At 31.8% G+C, this 22,454-nt stretch overlaps 1 protein-coding gene across 1 annotated transcript; it reads left to right on the top strand.

The window, feature by feature from the left end:
• Positions 1-142: 142 nt before the first annotated feature.
• On the top strand, positions 143-22,218 carry LOC127710781 (GPN-loop GTPase 3-like). The gene is made up of 7 exons (XM_052216743.1): positions 143-334; positions 8,706-8,814; positions 10,257-10,344; positions 11,748-12,068; positions 14,706-14,805; positions 18,124-18,249; positions 22,000-22,218. Exons 1-7 carry the CDS (start codon positions 287-289, stop codon positions 22,060-22,062), a joined length of 855 nt encoding a protein of 284 aa, XP_052072703.1. The 5' UTR covers positions 143-286; the 3' UTR covers positions 22,063-22,218.
• The last annotated feature ends 236 nt before the right edge of the window (positions 22,219-22,454 follow it).

The following is a 22,454-nucleotide window of genomic DNA, read 5'->3' as shown; positions in this document are numbered from 1 at the left end:
ATATAAAAAATGTCCTTTATAAATGTACCAAAAAGGATTTTTTATAACAATAAAATATTAAAAAGAGATATATACACACGTAAAATTACATTATTTTGATGTGCCGCAAGCGACAACAGGTTTAACAAATAACCGAAAAAAGATTAACACTTGTCATTGTATTTAGACTGGTACCCGGCCGTTATTGAAATTCTTGACAATATTTGTATATTCCGAAGCATTGCGAAGGCATACTGGATATTTTACGGAGGGAACCAACCTACATTGTATTGCACCTGAATAAGAAATGCCACGATATGGACAATTAGTGATGGGTCCTGCTGGAAGTGGGAAGGTAGTGACTAGCACTTATTTTGGTCGAGTCTACAGATATAAAATTCTTTTTTTCATATAAACTGCTTCTGATCTAGACTATAGTATACTATGTATACCATTCCTAGGCATTAGCCGTCATAATTATTTGGACTAGTATACCATGTATACATTTAACAGGTCAGGAATAACCATTAATTGGTGGATTATACCTCAATTCAGGTATAATCCACCAATTGACATATAGTGAGATAGACCAATTGAGGTATAATGCAGTTTTTATCACAATATTTTTTAAAGAGATATTCAAGCATCTTTTTGCATATACTATCTTAAGCTTTGACGAGTTCTCATTGTTGACATGTAATTGCTTCTGATTTTATGTGCTGCGTTTTGCGAAAATTGGTGGATATTCACAATCATGACAATTGGTTTCCTTTATGTCTGCATCAGTTCCAACTTTAAAATTTGTTAGTTGTAATGGTCAGGAAGAGATTTGAAAACAAAAATAAGATTTAATAGAAGAAAACTCTTTATATTAATATGAGCAAGTACTTGTTAAAGCTGAAGATCTAGGATATTATGCCAGTACGAACATAGAATATTTGAAAATTAATGACTTATCAGTTGAAAATTATCTGATGCAAAACAACTTACGAAAATTTAAAAATGGCGGCCTCCATGCCCGAAATGGAATAGCACTTTTTTCTCTTACAAACATTTTGGTATGTGGTGACATAGCTTCCAATCCTGGCCCAGTGAAATACCCATGCGGCAGCTGTACAAAGTCTGTTCGTTCCAACCAGAAAGCAATAATTTGTGACCAATGTGATCTATGGTTCCACATTAAATGCATGAATATCACGGTAACATCATACAACATCCTATCTCAAAGTGATGATGAATGGTATTGTTCGAAATGTCAATTGCCAAATTTCTCAGACTCTTTTTTCGAGGATGATGACCAATATCAACACGATGGTAACAATTGTGAACCAGAGTCGGTGAGTTCTACCGAAGCTCCAAAAAATGACAATTTACATTCTGATGAAGTCTTTAAATGTTTCCAGAAGGGAATGCACTTTATTCACCTGAATGCCCGCTCGTTACTTACAAAAATTCCTGAGCTACAAACTATTGCGTTTAAAACAAAAGCAGCAGTGATATCTGTAACCGAGACCTGGTTTAATGAAATGATAACCAATACAGAGGCTAACATCCCTGGACACACTATCCTCAGAAAAGACCGTAACAGATGTGGAGGTGGTGTGTGTATGTACATTAAAGAAAATCTTGCGTTTACAACAATAAATTTGGACGAAGTAAACAATAATGATGAATTTTTGTGTATTGAATTATTATTACCAAAATCTAAACCTGTTTTTGTTGGGACTTGTTATCGACCCCCTCAAAATTGTAATTTTGTTGAGAAATTTGAAAATTTTTTGTCTCAGCTAAGAGAGGATTGTGAAATTATATTACTTGGTGATTTGAACATATGTTTTAAAGATCAGAGTGGATCACTGTATAAATCTTTTAATGAGCTTTTAAAATTGTTTAATTTAAGTCAAATTATTAAAGAGCCAACAAGAATAACAGAATTTACAGCATTTGTAATAGATCATATTTTATGTAATAATACAGAGAAAATCTCTCAGTCTGGTGTACTAAATATTGGTTTTAGTGATCATTGTATGGTATATTGTACTAGAAAATTAGCAAAATCTGTATATAATAAGCACAGTAATGTTAAAGTCAGATCTGTGAAATCTTATAATAAAGATGAATTTATAGCTAAGCTTACTAAAGCAAAATGGGAAAGGTGTTTCAGTGCCTCAGACAAAAATTAGGCCTGGTCATTTTTTAAAGAAATTTTTATGGATATTCTTGACAGTGTTGCCCCTCTTAAAGAAGTTTGTATTAAACAAAGAACAGAACCATCGATGTCAGCTGAAATTTTGATAGATATTCAGCATAGAGACAAATTTTTATCTGATTTTAAGACTTCTAAAAATCCTGAAGATTTCAAAAAGTTTAGTAAACTTAGAAATCATGTTCAAAGATCATGCAAAATCTGACTATTACAGCAGTGAAATTGAAGAAAGTAGAAATAACCCAAAACATTTTTGGAAAAGTTTAAAAAATTTAGGATATCAAAAAGATCCTAAATCAAATCCTAATATAGTACTAAATATCGATGGGCAAAACTGTCACGATAACAAAAAAATATCAAATAATTTTAACAAGTTTTTTACAACTATAGCTGCAAAACTGGTAGAAAAACTACTAACTGCAAAGGGTTTATATAGTGCCACTACAAATATTGTTAGATCCTTTTATGTTCAGAGAAGGAAATCAGATATTTTTTTTAACCTAAAGCATGTAACAGAGGAATTTGTGTATAAAGAACTATGCAGTTTAAATATAAGTAAGAGCATGGGCCTAGATGGTATTCCAGCAAGGTTTCTTAAGGATGCAGCCCCAATTCTGAAAATACCCATTACTTTCTTGATAAATTTATCTATCTCTGAAGGTACGGTACCTGACAATCTGAAAATGGCTAAGGTCAAGCCCCTATTTAAGAAAAATGACAGACTTAATTAAGCCTGAAAATTACAGGCCTGTTAGCATTTTAAGTATTGTTTCTAAAATTCTAGAAAAAGCTGCATATAAGCAACTTGAAAAATTTTTGATTTCAAATAATTTATTATTTGAGTTTCAATCAGGATTTAGAAGTTCATATTCAACTGATTCTTGTCTCATTCACTTGATAGATTACATTAAAGCTCAAAAAGCCAAAGGTCTTTTTACAGGCATGGTCCTATTATACCTACAGAAGGCATTTGACACAGTAAATCACAAGATATTATGTGACAAATTAGAAGTAATTGGGGTTAGATCTATACCTTGGTTTGAGTCATATTTAACAAACAGAAAACAGGTTGTAAGTGTAAATGGGGTGATTTCAGAAGTGTGTAATATTACATGTGGTGTCCCTCAAGATAGCTTACTGGGTCCACTTTTGTTTTTGATCTATGTCAATGATGTTCAAACTAGCATCATCTCAGATTGTAAAGTTTTGATATATGCAGATGATACTGCAATTTTATTTTCCCATATAGACCCTGGGGTCATCTCGCATAAATTATCCAGAATGCTGGAATCATGCCATGATTGGTTAACTGACAATAAATTGTCCTTACATTTGGGAAAGACAGAGAGTATAATTTTTGGTCCTGGTCGAAAACTTCGGTCTTTAATACCGGGTGATTTCGCTATCTCCTGTAATGGTATTAATATTGAATCCAAAACTTTTGTAAAATATTTGGGAATAATAATTGATCAGTTTCTAACTGGTGATTTTATTGTCAACTCTATAGTGAAAAAAGTCAATCAAAGGCTTAAATTTTTATATAGAAACAAAGAGTGTCTAAATTTTCAATCTAGGAAAACATTGTGCTCTTCCCTGATTGAATGTCATTGTGACTATGCATGTGCATGCTGGTATGAAGGTATATCAAAACAAATGAAGAATAAACTCCAAGTGGCACAAAATAAGATTGTGAGATTTATTCTGCAATTACATCCCAGAAAGAGTGTGACATGTATTGAATTTAAGAAATTGGGCTTTTTAAATATTAGTAATAGAGTCAAACAACTAAGACTCAATCATATTTTTAACATTTTTAACATTATATGCCCAAATTATTTACATACTAATTTTGTTAAAAATGAAACATCTTTCAATACAAGATCTAGTAGTAAAAACTTTTATATACCAGGAATTAAAGGGTGTGAATCCACCACTTTCTTTTATAATGGAATAAAAGACTGGAATTCGTTACCAGACATGATTAAAAGTTGCTCTAAAAAATATAATTTTAAAGTACAAGTGGAAAAATTATTGATGGATAAATTTAAATCAGTCTTTAATAGTGAATTTGTTTTTTATTAATTATACTGGGGCTTTGACCATTTATCTGTGATAAATTCTAAATGATTTGTGCTTGTATTTTCTATGTGTCAACCCTTGGTGTAAACTGGAAGTCTCGTTATAAAAGGACCCCACTGGAAATAAGTTTTACTAACTTTCGTGGGTCATCCTAAGATATTAGGCTACAGTGAAAATCTAGTCAAGTTAAATTTCACTCATTATTTAATCTAGTCTAATCATATTATCAAAATATCATGAAAATTATCATAATTTTATTTTTTATTTCTTAAATTGAAATTTTTAGTAAACATGTATATCATTTTAGTGTCTATAAAATATGTCTAGTGCTATATCTGTGTCTTTGTAATATTTTGTATCTGTCAAATTCATGCCTTTTTATCTTGAATAAATATATATATATATATAATGGTAAATACAAAAAGATGCTCCAATATCTCTTAACAAATTGTTGGGATAAAAACTGCATTATACCTCAATTGGCGTATCTCATTATACAAATGTATGTCAAATGGTGGATTATACCTGAGTTGAGGTATAATCCACCTATTAATGGTTATTCCTGACCTGTTTAATTTCTGTAAAATATACTGATATATTGTGCTACTTACAGTGGAAAACTGAGGAATTAGTTAAATTGTTTGAACTGATGAACAGCTGCTTTGATAATCCTTTTTAAGATTCTGAGATCAGAGCTATTTCTGTTTGCATGGTGTGGGTCACCAAATTAGGACCAATTCGCAATTCAGAAAATCTCTCCCGACTCATAATTCATAAAGGCTTACTTCAACCGAGATGTAATATAGTTATTGCCTTTATGCCTTGGATAGATAAAATATGTGCAACAGGGGGGACATTGGAACTCTGTTCTTTTATTCATTTTACAAATTATGACATTTAAAACAAAAACTCACTATCATTTACAACAACCAGTAACTTTTGTTATATCCTTAAGGCAACACAATATTGATTTCACAACTGGGTGCTGAACAATAATTAAGTTTTTTGCAAATTCCAAAAAAAATTCCCAGCATAATGCATTGATCATAATTTCAAGTGAAAAAGTAACTGAATTAAGGAAACGTGTCTGATGTTGGTTCTTTTGGAACTATTTATGTGACATCATTTTCAATGTAAACAAAGAAATGTTATCTTCAGGACTGGTATAATTTTTTTCTCGTTTTAAAGTGAAGTTTAATTAAAAACATAATAATTTTATACTTTAAAACAACAAATACAAAGTTAGCTTATTTCTGATCTTTGTACAGATACAAAAATCTGCCTGATTGATCTGAGGTGAGTTTCCCCAGAGCACTCATTTTGTTAACTATACAATTGTATGTTCACTTATTTTATTACGTACACAAAGAGAATAAATTCAAAATGTTCGTCCTCATTATTCTTTTTGTAATCAGTTATACAAATTTGCGTGAAATCGTATGATTTACAACATGGCAGCATCCGTTCACAGAACAAGAACAGTATAATGAGCAATCGCAACTGTTAGAAAAAAGTTAAAGATTTTGAGTTCATTAGTATATATTGATTTGTTTATTAATTTTTATACGACCGCAAAAAATTTTTGTGGTCGTATATTGGTATGACGTTGGCGTCGTCGTCGTCGTCGTCGTCCGGCATCGTCGTCCGAAGACGCATTAGTTTTCGCACTCTAACTTTAGTTTAAGTGAATGGATCTCTATGAAATTTTACCATAAGGTTCAATACCACAAAAGGAAGGTGGGGATTGATTTATGGGGTTATGGTACCAACAGTTAAGGAATTAGGGGCCAAAAAGGGGCCAAAAATAAGCATTTTCTAGATTCCAGACAATAACTGTGGAACGGTGTATGGATCTCTCTGAAATTATACTACAAGTTTCCATATCACAAAGGGATGGTTAGGATTTGCTTTGGGGGGTTATTGCTCAAACCGTTTAAGAATTAGGGGCAAAAAAGGGGGAAAAACAAGGTTGTCCTCATTAATGGACAAATACTTAAGTACAAAACATAATTTAAGCAGTGTAAGGGAGATAAATCAAATACATCATTGAAATTATCTCCCTTACACTGCTTTCAAATTATGTATAAAGTAATGGTTAATGAACAATTAAGATAATTTAAAACAGTGTAAGGGAGGTAATCCAAATACAACGTTTTGGTTACTTCCCTTACACTGCTTTTAAATTATGTTTAAAGAAATACATATTTATAAAGGAAGACCAGTATGGCGCATTAGATTTGTAAAATCTTTGACCACATTTATTTATTTGTTATGGCGAATCTAACCGTGTATTTAGATTTTTAATTTTGGGTCCAGTTTTCAAATTGGTCTACATTAAGGTCCAAAGGGTCCAAAATTAAACTTTGTTTGATTTTAACAAAAATTGAATATATGGGGTTCTTTGATATGCTGAATCTAAACATGTATTTAGATTTTCGATTTTTGGCCCAGTTTTCAAGTTGGTCCAAATTGGGGTCCAAAATTAAACTTTGTTTGATTTCAACAAAAATTGAATTTATGGGGTTCTTTGATATGCTGCATCTAACCATGTATTTAGATTTTATATTTGTGGACCCCGCTATCAAATTGGTTCATATTGAGGTCAAAAGGGTCCAAAATTAAACTTTGTTTGATTTCATCAAAAATTGAATTATTGGGGTTCTTTGATATGCCAAATCTAACCGTGTATTTAGATTTTTAATTTTGGGTCCCGTTTTTTAAATTGGTCTACATTAAGGTCCAAAGGGTCCAAAATTAAACTTAGTTTGATTTTAACAAAAATTGAATTCTTGGGGTTCTTTGATATGCTGAATCTAAACATGTGTTTTGATTTTTGATTATGGGCCCAGTTTTCAAGTTGGTCCAAGTTGGGGTCCAAAATTAAACTTTGTTTGATTTCAACAAAAATTGAATATATGGGGTTCTTTGATATGCTGAATCTAAACATGTATTTAGATTTTAGATTTTTGGCCCAGTTTTCAAGTTGGTCCAAATTGGGGTCCAAAATTAAACTTTGTTTGATTTCAACAAAAATTGAATATATGGGGTTCTTTGATATGCTGAATCTTACCATGTATTTAGATTTTTTATTTGTGGGCCCGCTATCAAATTGGTTCATATTGAGGTCAAATGGGTCCAAAATTAAACTTTGTTTGATTTCATAAAAAATTTAATTATTGGGGTTCTTTTATATGCCAAATCTAACCGTGTATTTAGACTTTTAATTTTGGGTCCCGTTTTTTGAATTGGTCTACATTAAGGTCGAAAGGGTCCAAAATTAAACTTAGTTTGATTTTTACAAAAATTGAATTCTTGGTGTACTTTGATATGCTGAATCTAAACATGTGTTTAGATTTTTGATTATGGGACCAGTTTTCAAGTTTGTCCAAGTTGGGGTCCAAAATTAAACTTTGTTTGATTTCAACAAAAATTGAATATATGGGGTTCTTTGATATGCTGAATCTAACCATGTATTTTGATTTTGGACATTGGACCATAATAGGTAAATTAAAAAAATTGAAGTTCTTAGACCACATTCTTTCTGTGTCAGAAACCTATGCTGTGTCAAATATTTAATCACAATCCAAATTCAGAGCTGTATCAAGCTTGAATGTTGTGTCCATACTTGCCCCAGCTGTTCAGGGTTCGACCTCTGCGGTCGTATCAAGCTGCGCCCAGCGAAGCATTTTATTTGTTTTTGCCCTTCTCATTTAGCTCAAATATATCTAGGTTCACAGGTTTGAAACTCCAGCTGGTACAGAAGTAATTTTGGAAGACAAAATACTGTACTGTCTTAAAAAAGGATTTATAAGTTGTTGGACCAAACACAGACATAATGAAATATCTTTACTTCCAGTTCTGCAATTATACATGTCTTTAGTAGCTTACCAATTAACAAATTTGTGGCCAAATTACATAGACTATAACAATACAAACTTTTTTTGAGAATTAACAAGGACCAGAGCTACATGTACATGATGTATATATAAGTAATGATCTGAATGATCACCTGATAACATTGTTAGGCAATGATTTGTCTTCTGAAAAAATTATTAGATAGCTTAAAAAAAAAGAGACAATATTTATTCACTTTCTGATACAACCATTTATAACCACTAAAATCTGAAATAACTTTGATGTGAGGTCTAAGTTTTCATATTGGTCATGTTGGTACTTGGGTTTTGAAGTTCTTTACCAAAACCAACATGACCAAATTTTCAAATTAGAAGTCAAACCATACTAAGATACAATTTAATCATGTTTTCATTGGTCATGTTGGTATGAAAAGATCTTAATTATTTTTGTACCTTGTGAACCAGGTATTTCTTAGATGGAAAAGTACTATAATTTAAAAACATGGAACTAAATAGGGTACCTTGATTGACAGATGTACATTACTAGGCAATGTTTTATTGTATTATACAACATTATTACATTTCAGTCTACATACTGCAGTAATATGGTAAAGCATGCAGAAGTCACCAAAAGAACAATACATGTTGTCAATCTCGATCCTGCTGCTGAACATTTTGATTACCCTGTGCTAGCAGGTACTTGTTTAGTCTGTAATATTTTTTATTGCTGAACATTTTGATCACCCTGTGTTAGCATGTACTTGTTTAGTCTGAGATCTTGCTGATTTAAACCTTTTTACTTGTACTATATATAATGTTTCCGGTACAATTATGTTAATAGTTTTCACTTTTTTTTGTATTAATGCATCAAGATACATATATTTATAAAACAATAAGAATATGTGGTGTGTTTACCAATGAGATACATGTAGCTATCCATTAAAGAACAGTTTCTGGTCATTTTACATCCTTCAACAATCAGCAATTCCTATACCATAATTATAGTTAGCTTTAAAAGACCCCAGCAGGATATAATGTGAAACAATTCAAAAGAGAGAACTATATACATGTACTCCCCTTTATGCATCATTTACATCTAACTTACAATATTCTCACGACTACTACTTTCAATGTTATAACTGATGAATACAGTAGCATCTGTTATATATTTTTGTTAATGAAAGAAAGAATTCATCATTTTCATTTGCATTGGTCAATGTTATAATTTTTATAGTTTATTGAAAACCAAGTTATGTGAAGAAAAAAAATTTCTACATTTAATATATAAATATTTTATTTCACACAGAACAGTTTTGGCCAAAATAAGATATAAACTTGTCATGGCAGATAAAAATAGCATACTAGTAGCATGAGTAGCTATTTAGTTAAATAATTTAATTATTAAATAAAAAGACTATTAAAAGAATATTTTATATAGGCTTTATAGGAAAATCAGTGCTGATCTTTTATTTTTACAGGAGTTATATCTCTTTGAAATGTATCATATACTGAAGACTGCATTGGAAGTGCTCTCACACTTACATTTCTTCTGAATCTTCATGAAATTTATATAAAAGGCTTATATCAGCAAGGTCTTGGATGAGTGCCAACTAATTATTTTTACAGGATGAGTTATGTCCCTTGGAAATAGAACTATATATGGAAAATAACATTGTTAGTTATCTCATGACTATAATTCTTGCAAGATATTTATTAAAAAGTTAAAAAGAACTAAAAGACATATTTTTTATTTGTAATTGCCCTTGGACAGATAAAATATGTGCAACACAGGGGACATATATTTTTGGAACACTGTTCTTTTATTTATCTTAAAAAAAATATATAAATGTATCTTTGGTAAATGTAAATATGTTTTTTACCATTTTCTACCAACTTTAAAATTCTCACATGAAGTTGTATTCAGAACTTTTACAAATTTTTGTATTAAATTGTTGTCATAGTTTTCTATGAATTAATCCATTATTTAGGTTTAGTAGTATTCAGACAATAAAAAATTACATGTACTAAAATGTCTCTTAATTATTACAGATATAGGAGAGCTGATACATTTAGATGGGTTTAGTAGTATTCTGACAATAAAAGATTACATGTACTAAAATGTCTGTTTATTATTACAGATATAAGAGAGCTGATACATTTAGATGATGCTATGGAGGATGAATCATTAAGGTTTGGACCAAATGGTGGACTGATATTTTGTATGGAGTAAGTTATTAGGGGAACCTAATATAGTTTTTAATTTGTATGCACCTGTTCTAAGTCTGGAGCCTGTTGTTCAGTGGTTGTTGTTTGTTGGTGTGGTTCACAAGTGTTTCTCGTTTCTCGTCTTTTATATAGATTAGACTGTTGGTTTTCCTGTTTGAATTGTTTTACACAAGTCATTTTGGGGCCCTTTATAGCTTGCTGTTCCATGTAAGCCAAGGCTCCAGGTTGAAGGCCGTACTTTAACCTATAATTGTTTACTTTTTATACATTGTGACTTGGATGGAGAGTTGTCTCATTGGCACTCATACCACATCTTCTTTTTTATACTTAAATCTATTATCAGAGAATTATCTGTCATACTGTTCCAACTAAATTATATAGTGTTAACCAATTTTATTGCAAGTGGTCAATTCAAAATCACCCCCTCTGAATCTGCCCCTTGATATTGTATAAAATATTTCTTATTTGAAAAAGGAAAAGAGGTATAAAATTTTGTATAAAATATGATATTAGCTTTCCATAAAGCAGCTGTTGTCCTGAAATCATATTATTTTACTAGTGTCCACTCGTGCTATCCACTGAGGAATGCTCCAAAAAGCAAAATCAGCATTAGCTGTAGTAGCATATTATAAATTGTGTTAAATACTCTACAATTGTCCCCAGTGGTAGTGATATACATACCACATCCACTCTGTGTTTTTGTTAGATGTATTTCTATTTGTATCCTTCTGATGAGTTAAGCCTTTTTCAACTGATTTTTATAGTTCGTTCTTATGTTGTACCGTTGATCCTCCTAACATGTTTAACCCCGCCACTTTCTGTATGTATGTGCCTGTCACAAGTCAGGCGCCTGTAATTTAGTGGTGGTTGTTTGTTGATGTGTTACATATTTGATTTTCGTTCATTTTTTTTTGTACATAAATTAGGCTGTTAGTTTTATGATGTTAGTTTTCTGGTTTAAATTGTTTTACATTTGTCATTTCTGGGCCTTTTATAGCTGACTATGCGGTATGGGCTTTGCTCATTGTTGAAGGCCGTACGGTGACCTATAGTTGTTAATTTCTGTGTCATTTGGTCTCTTGTGAAGAGTTGTCTCATTGGCGATCATACCCCATCTTCTTTTTTATATATACAGTCTGAGATAAGATTTGAGTTAAAATATTACACTGATAAGATTACATGTATGTATTAGTTATACACTCATGAGGATGTTTGCTCAATATGGTATATCTACTGTGCACCATGCTATTATGGTTAATGCCAAATAGTAGCTTTTAATAATTTAAGAGGATGGTCTTTTAGCAATTTAACCTTATCTCATGAAAAAGCATGATATCTAATTACATTAATGGCATCATGGTGTAAATGACATTATACTCTACAATATTTAACTGTATTAACAGATATTTTGCCCAGAATTTAGACTGGTTAGATGAAGTCCTTGAAGAAATTGAAGATGACTATATATTATTTGACCTTCCTGGACAGATAGAACTTTATACACATATCCCAGTAATGAAACAGTTAGTGGATAAACTACAGCGCATGGACTTTAGAATTTGTGGAACATTTTTAATTGACTCACAGTTCATGATTGAAGCCTCAAAGTTTGTATCTGGAGTATTAACAGCATTATCAACAATGGTTACATTAGAAATTCCGCATGTAAATGTTATGACAAAACTGGATTTGTTGAGTAAAAAGGCAAAGAAAGATTTAGAGAGGTATGAATACATGTAGGACTTATCAGAAAAACTAACTTATATTTAGTGAAATTATGAATATTCTGATGTTTTTTGTTAAGGAAAACATATTGAATTTCCACAGGTGGAAAATGATGAAATTATCAAAAACTGTCACACATGTGGTAGATCGTCCATTCTTCTGACCAAAATTTTCACAAACTATATTTAGCTCACCTGTTCCAAAGGATCAGGTGAGATATTCTCACTTGTGCCTGTCTTCCATCGTCATCTGTTAACTCTGAAACTATTGGGCTAATTGAAACCAAACTTAGCCCCAATCATCTTTTGGGTATATTATTCAAGAAAATGATCATCCTGGTCACCAACATGGCTGTCTAGGCTAAAATAAAACATAGGGGTAAAATGCAAGTATAGTCTATTTTCTTGAATACCATTACAGATAAAGGAAATCTTGCTGGACAGAAATGTTCAGAATGTCATCTACCTACTGTTCATTTTCACTAAAATTGTTAGACAACTCTTTTTTAGAATGTTTTCCCTTAAATGACAATTTTTACCCTTTTTATTGCATTTTTTGCTCTTATCTTAATAACTATAAAAGATAGAGAGAAACTAAACAGAAACTGTAAAGGCTGTATGGTGACCTATAGTTGCTTACATCCATGTCATTTGGACTCTATTGAATAGTTGTCTCAATGTCAATCATACCACATCCAGGGGCGGATCCAGCCATTTTTGAAAAGGGGGGTTTCAACCCCCGGAACCCCCCTGGATCTGCCACTGATATATCCTTGTTTCATTCTAGATAGAGAAATCGTAAATAGCAAAAATCTTCACCAAAATAAGATCTACAAATAAGTTGATATGTCTGAAGATAGCCAACTCCTGATAAGGAGTTGTTGCCCTTGAATTATAATTTTTACCCATTTTTGGCACTATTTGGAAATTATAGGAGATGGAGAGAAATTGGGAATAGCAAAAATGAATAGCAAAACAGGTCAAAAGTTACCAAAATCATCAGTCTTCTATACTTTGTTAGAGGTGTTCTCTCACCAGGATATGCACTCAGTGATGTGCAGATAATTTATTCTCTATGATTATCGCAATACATTCATTTCATCTATTGTGTTTCGAACCATAGTGATTGTCACACAAGGATGTTGTTACATGGAAACTGAAAGTGCTTATATCCAGCAAGGACTGTGACTTGGCATTCACATGTTTTGCAGTGGTAATAATTTTCCCCGAGTATATACATATTGACTTTTCAATATCTTGATGTTTAGTTTTATGTTGTTCCCTGTTCTTTATGCATGTACATGAAAAATAAAATAAGATATGAATTTTTATCACAAAAGGCTGTATGCTTTATACTGTTGTGAGTACTTGTTATATAAAAATAAGGAGATATGGTGTGATTGCAAATGAGACAACTATCCAGCAAAGTTCAAATGAAGTGGATGTAAGCAATTAAAGGCAATCGTACGGCCTTCATCAATGAGAAAAACCCATACTATATATTCGGCTCTAAGAAACCCTGACATGAAAATTATGAAACTATTCAATTGAGAAAACAAATGGCCTAATTTGTAACAAAACAAATTACGAAAAACAAATATGACAGACATGAACCAACAACAACTACTGAACTACAGGCTCCTGACTTTGGACAGGCACATTAGAATGTGGCTGGGTTAAACATGTTTGAAGGCGCCAATCCTCCACTTAACCTCTGACAGTGATGTAACAGTACAACATAAACTATAAAAATCAGTCGAAAAGGGCTTCACTCATCAGATCGTTACAAAGCAGAAAAACATCAAACAAAAACACAGACTGTATGTGGCAGGGTATATTTGTGCATCCCTAAAAACAAACAAAAAACACAAAGTGTAGATCCGAGAGAACTCATAGTTACTGACAGCTAGTTCAAAGCCAAATACAACTAATAAAAAAAACAATTATTTAAGACTTAAATATCAATCAGTACACATCCAACATCCAATGGATTTAGTGTAAAGACGTCATTAACATTCAGAGAAAAACATAACCTTGTGCAATGCCAAAATAAAGGTATCAATCAACAGATTGTAGTTCCGTGAATGTGAATATCTGCATAACAAGAATATTTTTATTTATTAACATATCATTGCATGTTTTTGTACCTTTAAAAATTATAGAGGTGGTAGGATTAGGACATGTCAGACAATTTTGGGACAAAATCCTTTGTCAATATGCATAACAGAATTTTGAATTTTTCAGTAAAGTTATCAGACAAAAACAGGAATTTCTACTACCAACATTGACCAAAATTCAAAAACATGAGATCAAACTTAAGTTAGATGAATATGCACATGATGCACAGAATTTTATATTTTTAACTTTTGTTGATTAATTGTAGAATCTGAACATGGAGATGAATATCTGTATTTTTTTTATTACTTAAGAATTGAATGCTTCTTTTTGTAAATTTTATTGGGGTGTAAAAGGTTGACCGAAGTACATTCCATGCTTCATTCTAAAAAACGCTTTTACAACCCTATGAATGTTACATTTCATTTTTGAAATGAAAGTTAATTTCAGAATGACGCGAGATTGCTGTTAGCCAATCAAAATAATGTATTATAATGAAATATACATGTAATGTAATTATAGGTATTTAGAACCAGAATTACCAGTCTTATTGAATGAAGAATTTGATGACAGTAAGTTCAGCAACAAGTTTAAAAAGCTGAACACTGCAATTGCATCAGTGGTGAGTTTAGATGATCAAAAAGCCATTATTTTACTGTATTTCCACATCCATGAAAATTGTTTGATTGAATAAATGCCCAGTTGGTAAGGTTTCATATTTCTGCAACAAATAGGGGAAGGATCCACAGGTTTTGAATTCTTCTTTATGGTTATTTTTTTCTTAATTATCTTAAGATTAATGAACATTGGTTTGAGTTCTCCCCCTTTTGCTAAAATTATTACAGCTTCAATCAAACTTTCAAAAATTGTTAAATCAAAATCCAGCCTTGTTTATAATGATCGTTTTGTACAAATTATGTGAAGGAAAATAATATTATGTGGTGATAGGTTTTTTTTTAAGGCAGTATCTTCCTAAATGCTGTCGTGTAGCATCATTATGTGTCACAAAGTCTCCTATGACATTACATGCTTGATTACTATCCTTCGTCTCAAATAAGCATGTCATATAAATAAAAAAAAAAAAAATAGTGTAACTCATAAATTTAATCAGCAGCTTGACAGTGATGAGTTGTTACGTATGGGCATGTTTTGTATCTGTCAGACACCTACTGCCTGTTTGTCAATACTTTGGATTTTTCAATATGAAAAATATTTTGGTCACACTTTTTCAGGAAATAATGAACTGAATGACTCCATATTTGGCAGCAGCTTGACAGTCCAGAGTTGAAACATGTGATCACTTTTTATACGACTGCAAAAAAATTTTGCGGTCGTATAATGGTATGACGTTGGCGTCGATGTAGTCGTCAGCGTCGTCGTCGTCCAAAGACACATTGGTTTTTGCACTCTAACTTTAGTTTAAGTGAATGAATCTCTATGAAATTTTACCATAAGGTTCAATACCACAAAAGGAAGGTTGGGATTGATTTTGGGGGTTATGGTATTAACAGTTAAGGAATTAGAGGCCAAAAAGGGGCCAAAAATAAGCATTTTTGTAACTTTCAGACATAACTTGTGTGTTAGTGTATGGATCTCTCTGACATTGTACCACAAGGTTCCATTTCACAAAGGGAATGCTGGGATTGATTTTGGGGGTAATTGCCTCAAAATTTAGGAAGAAGGGGCCAAAAAAGGGGCAGAAAACAAGCATTTTTCTAGTTTCATGATAATAACTTGTGTGTAAGTGTATGGATCTTTCTGAAATTGTACTACAAGGTTCCATATCACAAAGGGAAAACTGGAATTGAGTTTGGGGGTAATTGCCTAAAATGTTTAGGAATAAGGGGCCAAAAAGGGTCCAAAAATAAGCATTTTTCTAGTTTCCAGACAATAACTTGTGTTCAAGTGTATGGATCTCTCTAAAATTGTACTGCATGGTACCATACCACAAAGGGAAGGCTGGGATTGATTTTGGGGGTAATTGCCTCAAAAATTTAGGAATTAGGGGCCAAAAAGGGACAAATAACAAGCATTTTTCTAGTTTCAGGACAATAACTTGTGTGTAAGTGTATGGATCTTTATGAAATTGTACTACAAGGTTCCATATCACAAAGGGAAAGCTGGGTTTGAGTTTGAGGGTAATTGCACTAAATGTTTAGGAATTTGGGGCCAAAAAGGGGCCTAAAAACAAGCATTTTTCTAGTTTCCAGACAATAACTTGTGTTCAAGTGTATGGATCTCTCTGAAATTGTACTGCAAGGTACCTTACCACAAAGGGAAGGCTGGGATTGAGTTTGTGGGTGATGAATCATAAAGAGGTTCAAAAAATTTGGGGGAGGGATTTTTTTTATGCCCCAACCGTAGCAGTGGGGGCGTTAAGTTTTACCCTTGTCCGTCTGTACGTACGTCTCAAAATTGGTTTTTCGTTCTCTAACTTGAGTTTGCCTCAATCAAATGTTATGAAACTTATACACAATGCTTATTACCACAAAACACAGATCAAGTTTGAATTTTGGTGGTGTCACTTTAACCGTTCTAGAGTTATGCCCCTTTATAAATGGAAAAATTGCAAAATTTTTAGTTTCCGTTCTCTAACTTAAGTTTGCCTCAACCAAATGTTATGAAACTTATAAACAATGCTTATTACATGTACCACAAAACACAGATCAAGTGTGAATTTTGGTGGCGTCACTTAAACCATTCTAGAGTTATGCCCTTTATAAATGAAAAAATTGCAAAATTTTATTTTCTTCTAAATATCAAGTAATTTTTAAAGTTGGAGTTATCTTCCTTTGTCCATGATTACAGTTGAATCAACTACAATCAATGCTTTATACAATGCAATGTTTAATTTTTACTTCCACTGATAAAACTCAGATCAAGTTGAATTTGGGTAGTGTCACTTTAACCATTATTGAGTTATGCCCCTTTATAAATGGAAAGATTGCAAAATTTTTAATTTCCATTCTGTAACTTAAGTTTGCCCCAACCAAACATTATTAAACCTATACACAATATTCATTACCACAAAGCTAAGATCAAGTACAAATTTTTTGTGTCCGTTTTCTAACTTTAGTTTGCCTCAACCAAAATGTTATGAAACTTATGCACAATGCTTATTACTACATAATACAGATTAAGTACGAAATTTGGTGGCAAAACTTTTACCATTCTTGAGTTATGTCCATTTATAATCATAAAAATTGCTGAATTTTTCGTTTCCGTTCTCTGACTTTAGTTTGTCTCAACCAAATGTTATAAAACTTATACACAACTGTTCTAGAGTTATGCGTGTTTACAAATAGAAAAATTGCTGAATTTTTTAGTTTCTGTTTTCTACTTAAGTTAGCCTCAACCAAATGTTATGAGACTTAAACACAATGCTTATTACCACAAAACTCAGATAAAGTTCAAATTTGGATAGCGTCACTTTTACCGTTCTTCAGTTATGTCCCTTTATAACTATATGATATGCAAGCGGGGGCATCATCTGTGTCCACATGTGGACACTATCCACATTTATTTCTTTAAAATTTTCCATTTTAAATTGGTTATTTCTGATTTATATATAAAAGCAAATAATAATGATATGGTTTGAATAGGTAAATTAAAATTTTTTAAGTTCTTAGACCACATTCATTCTGTGTCAGAAACCTATGCTGTGACAAATATTTAATCACAATCCAAATTCAGTGCTGTATCAAGCTTTAATGTTGTGTCCATACTTGCCCCAACTGTTCAGGGTTCGACCTTTGCGGTTGTATCAACCTGTGCCCAGTGGAGCATTTTATTGCATTTGTCAGACACCATTTTCATGTTTTCCAATACTTTGAACTATGAGTAGGGGTATGCATAGCATATTTAAACAACACGTACAAAGTCTTGTTAGTATGGAAGTAGAAATTGAACAAAAAATAATTCACTGACATCTTTATTCCAGATTGAAGATTACAGCTTAGTAAAGTTTGTACCATTAGATATGTCAGAAGAGGATAGTATAACTGATCTTCTGTTACAGATAGACAATGCCATACAATATGGTGAGGATCTGGAACCCAAAGAATGTGTAGGTTTACTATCTGAATACTAAGAACCACCTTATTTTTGCCAATATATTGTTTTTGAAGGAGCCCTTTCTAGCCAACTTTAGCAGAGATTTGTTTTACAGGATTTCTAATTTTGCTTGATGTATTTATAAAAGGGCAGATCAAAGTTTAACAAATTCGCGACGATTTATATTCGTGTTAATTTTCAACTCGTGAAAGTCATGAAAATAAATCGCTCACAAAAATAATTTGGTTTATGATAACATGAATCAATTTAGAAAGGGTGTTTCAATATAAGAATGGTGTTAATTTTATTTTTGTTTATTATTTTGTACATAAACCAGGCTGTTTGTTTTCTTGTTTTTCATTTTATCCAGTCATGGCCTTTTATAGCTTATTGTATGGTATGGGTTTTGCTCATTGTTGAAGGCTGTATGGTGACCTATAGTTGCTTATATACACATCATTTGTTTCAGGTGGATAGTGCCTCTGACATTGGCAATAATTCTGCATCTTCTTATTTTTTAGCACACCTGGCCCAAAGGGCCGAGTGAGCTTTTCTCATCACTTGGCGTCCATCGTCATCAACTTTTACAAAAATCTTCTGCTCTGAAACTACTGGGCCAAATTTAACTAAACTTGGCCACAATCATCATTGGGGTATCTAGTTTAAAAAATGTGTTGGATGACCCTGCCTGCCAACAAAGATGGCCGATGTGGGTAAAAATAGAACATAGGAATAAAATGCAATTTTGTCTGTTATTTTGAAAACCTTTATAAATAGAGAAAATCTGACAGGAGCAAAAATAATCAAAATGTTGAGGTCAACCAGTTGTCCATATTCGTCAAAACTGTCAGACGACTTTTTATAGGAGTTATTGCCCTTAAATGACAAATTTTACCTTTTTTTCATTTTTTTCCTATTATCTTGAAAACTATAATAGATAGAGAGAAACTTTAAACTGCAAAAATGATCAGCAAGACAAGTTCTACAAATAAGTCTCATGTGGTCGAAATTGTCAGCCGACTCCTTATTAGAGCTATTGCCCTTTGATGATGATTTTTACCAATTTTTTGCTTTTTTGCCTTACATCTTTAAAAATTATAATAGATAGACAGAAACTTAAATAAGCAAAAATGATCAGCAAGACAAGATCTACAATTAAGACAATATAGAGGACTCCTTACTGGAACTATTGACCTTTAATGACGATTTTTACCTTTTTTTTTGTGTTTTGCCTTGCATGATAAAAATTATAATAGATGAATAGACATTTTAAATCGCAAAAATGATCAGCAAGCAAGATCTACTAACAAGTCAAATTACCCTCTTTTGTGTTTTGAGCAAAAACTAAAGAAGATAGAGAGAAACTAAACAGACTTAATGATCAGCAATACAAGATCAACAAAATAGAGATTTTTGTCATGAATTCTATTGTCGTCTACAATGTTGGAGAGTGTCCTTTGTTGAATATGCACGTAGACCAAGGTGAGCGACACAGGCTCTTTAGAGCCTTTAGTTTATATTAGTTTAGTGATTTGTAATGGATAAAATCATAACAGGAAAGCTAAGCTAATGCTTGCACTACTAAATTTTAAGACAAGAGGGGAATTGATGCACTCTTTGAAATATTGTTTTGCATCTAGTATTCACAGAGAGAGTATACTGTTTGCAGGTCAAAAGTAAAACTACTCTCTGTTTCTATCACTACATAAAATCTATAATCTAAGAACTACATATTTTGCTTTACTGTTGTATGAAAAAGGTAATATGTTGTGATGGTCAGACATCTACTCAATAAAGACAAAATGGCACCGAGGTAAATATTGAAAGGTTACTATACTGTTTTGAACATCAAAAACAATTAAATGAACTGTGATTTTCACTGAGACACTATCCACTAAATAACAAATGACATGGAGGTTAAAATTGAAATGTTACTGTCAAACTTGAACATTTAAAAATACAACAAAATAAAAGACAATGAAATAAACTTTGATTTTTCGCTGAAACAGCTATACACTAAAGATCAAATGACTTGGAGGTAATAATTGAAAGGTTACAGTACAACCTTGAACATCTGAAAAAGCAATGACATAAAAAACAATGAGATGAATTATGTTTTTTTGCTGAAACAGTTATCCATTAAAGATCGAATAACTTGGAGGTAAGAATTGAAAAGTTACTGTAGGACCTTGAACATTGAAACATTAAAAGCAATGAAATAAATTGTTATTTTCGATTATACAGTTATCAACAATTAAATAAGAACAGGATGTAAACATCCAAAGGTCAATATACAATCTGAAACAATAATAAGATTCATACTTTGAAGAAAACATCGTGTGGGTACAAACCAGTGCAACAATAACACCATAATAAATGAAAACTAGAGGACATCTTAAGGTCAACATTCAGACTTTAACAATAAACATGTACATGTGTATCTATACCATACTGTGTGATAAGATGTGAAAGGCCATAAAATTAGGAGAAACAATATGATTAAATAGAAATGATTAATAATAAGTTTTTAACATAATTTTAATGAAATATTCAATGGCCATGTCAGTTACTTTTTTATACGCCCGTTTACGGGACGTATTATGGTATACCGGTGTCTGTCTGTCCGTAGTCAACATGTTGGACATTAACTCAAAAATGCTTTAACCAATTTGCATAAAACTTTGGTGAATTGTTTATATCTATTGACGTGAGCTCCCTTTCGTTTTTTATAAAATTTAGATTTTACGTTTCCGAGTTATGGGGTTTTATTCATTAAAAAAGGGGGATTTTCCAGTTTTCGGACAATAAGTCAAGAATGCTTTCACCAACTTGCAAGAAATTGTGGTGAATTGTTTATATCTATTGACATGAGCTCCCTTTAGATTTTCATAAATGTTAGATTTTATGTTTTCGAGTTACAGTGTTTTATTCTTAAAAAAAGGGGTGATTTTCCAGTTTTCGGACAAAAACTCAAAAATGCTTTCAGCAATTCTTATGAAACTTTGGTGAATTGTTTATATGTATTGATGTAAGCTCCCTTTAGAATTTTATAAATTTTGCATTTTACATTTCTGAGTTATGGGGTTTTATTCATTAAAAAAGGGGTGATTTTCCAGTTTTCAGACAATAACTCAAAAATGCTGTCACCGATTCTCATGAAACTTTGGTTAATTATTTATATCTATTGTTGTAAGCTCCCTTTTTATTTTAATAAATTTCTAATATGACATTGAGAATTAATTGAACTTTATTTGTTTATAGTCTGACAACAGATTTACTAAGTATTGCACAACAACAAGAAATCTTTAATTGATTATAAATTCAATTCATATAACCAATTTCAAGTTCTTTGACTACATTTATTCAGAAACCTATAATATGTCAAATATTTAATTACAATCCAAATTCAGACCTGAATCAAGCTTGAATATTGTGTCCATTTTTGCCCCAACTGTTCAGGGTTGGACCTCTGTGGGCGTATCTAGCTGCACTCAGCGAAGCAGTTAATTCAGTATATTTTACCATTAAATACAGTATATATGGTTGGTCTGGAAATGATTTTGGTATTTTATAAACGTTAAATACAGTGTATGTCTATTATTATTTTCAGAATTACACTTGTGCCTATAATTATGTTACCTTTCAGAGTTACATCAAATAGGTCTATTATTATTTTACCTTTAAGAGTTATATTAATAAGGTCTATTATTATTTTACCTTTCATGATTACACTTATAATGACAATTATCATTTTACCTTTCAGAATTATGAAGAGGCTGAGCCAAATGATCCTGATGATAATGTTGATAGTGGATTTGATAGATGACAGCTCTAAGTTCATGGCTGATTTGATCATACATAAACATTGTGAACATGGTCTGACTACTGTGTAAAAATGTATACATGATAAAGAAGTATTCTCTACTGTTCAAAGGTTGTTTGAATACATCGATATCAGTAGCAATTAAAAAAGAAAACATTATTTTTTACTGTTTTATTTCACAGTTTTTTCGATCAAAACAGAAAATAATACAAAAATTTGCTGATGGATGTGATGTCAATAATTTTTTGGTGCTAAGCATCTGCTTGCTGTACTTTAATTTACTTGTGTTGTTTTTTTTTCTTGTCAAAACTGTCATTGTTTCAAGCAGGAAAAAATTGGCCTACATTGGCTATGTGTGAAGGAGTTGTAACCTCAGTTTCTGTACAGCTACATAA

The sequence above is a fragment of the Mytilus californianus genome, unplaced genomic scaffold, assembly GCF_021869535.1.
Source record: "Mytilus californianus isolate M0D057914Y unplaced genomic scaffold, xbMytCali1.0.p SCAF_8, whole genome shotgun sequence".
In the NCBI taxonomy this organism is placed as follows: domain Eukaryota; kingdom Metazoa; phylum Mollusca; class Bivalvia; order Mytilida; family Mytilidae; genus Mytilus; species Mytilus californianus.
Note: the sequence above shows the minus strand (reverse complement) of the source record. Positions and strands in the feature narration are given on the sequence as shown.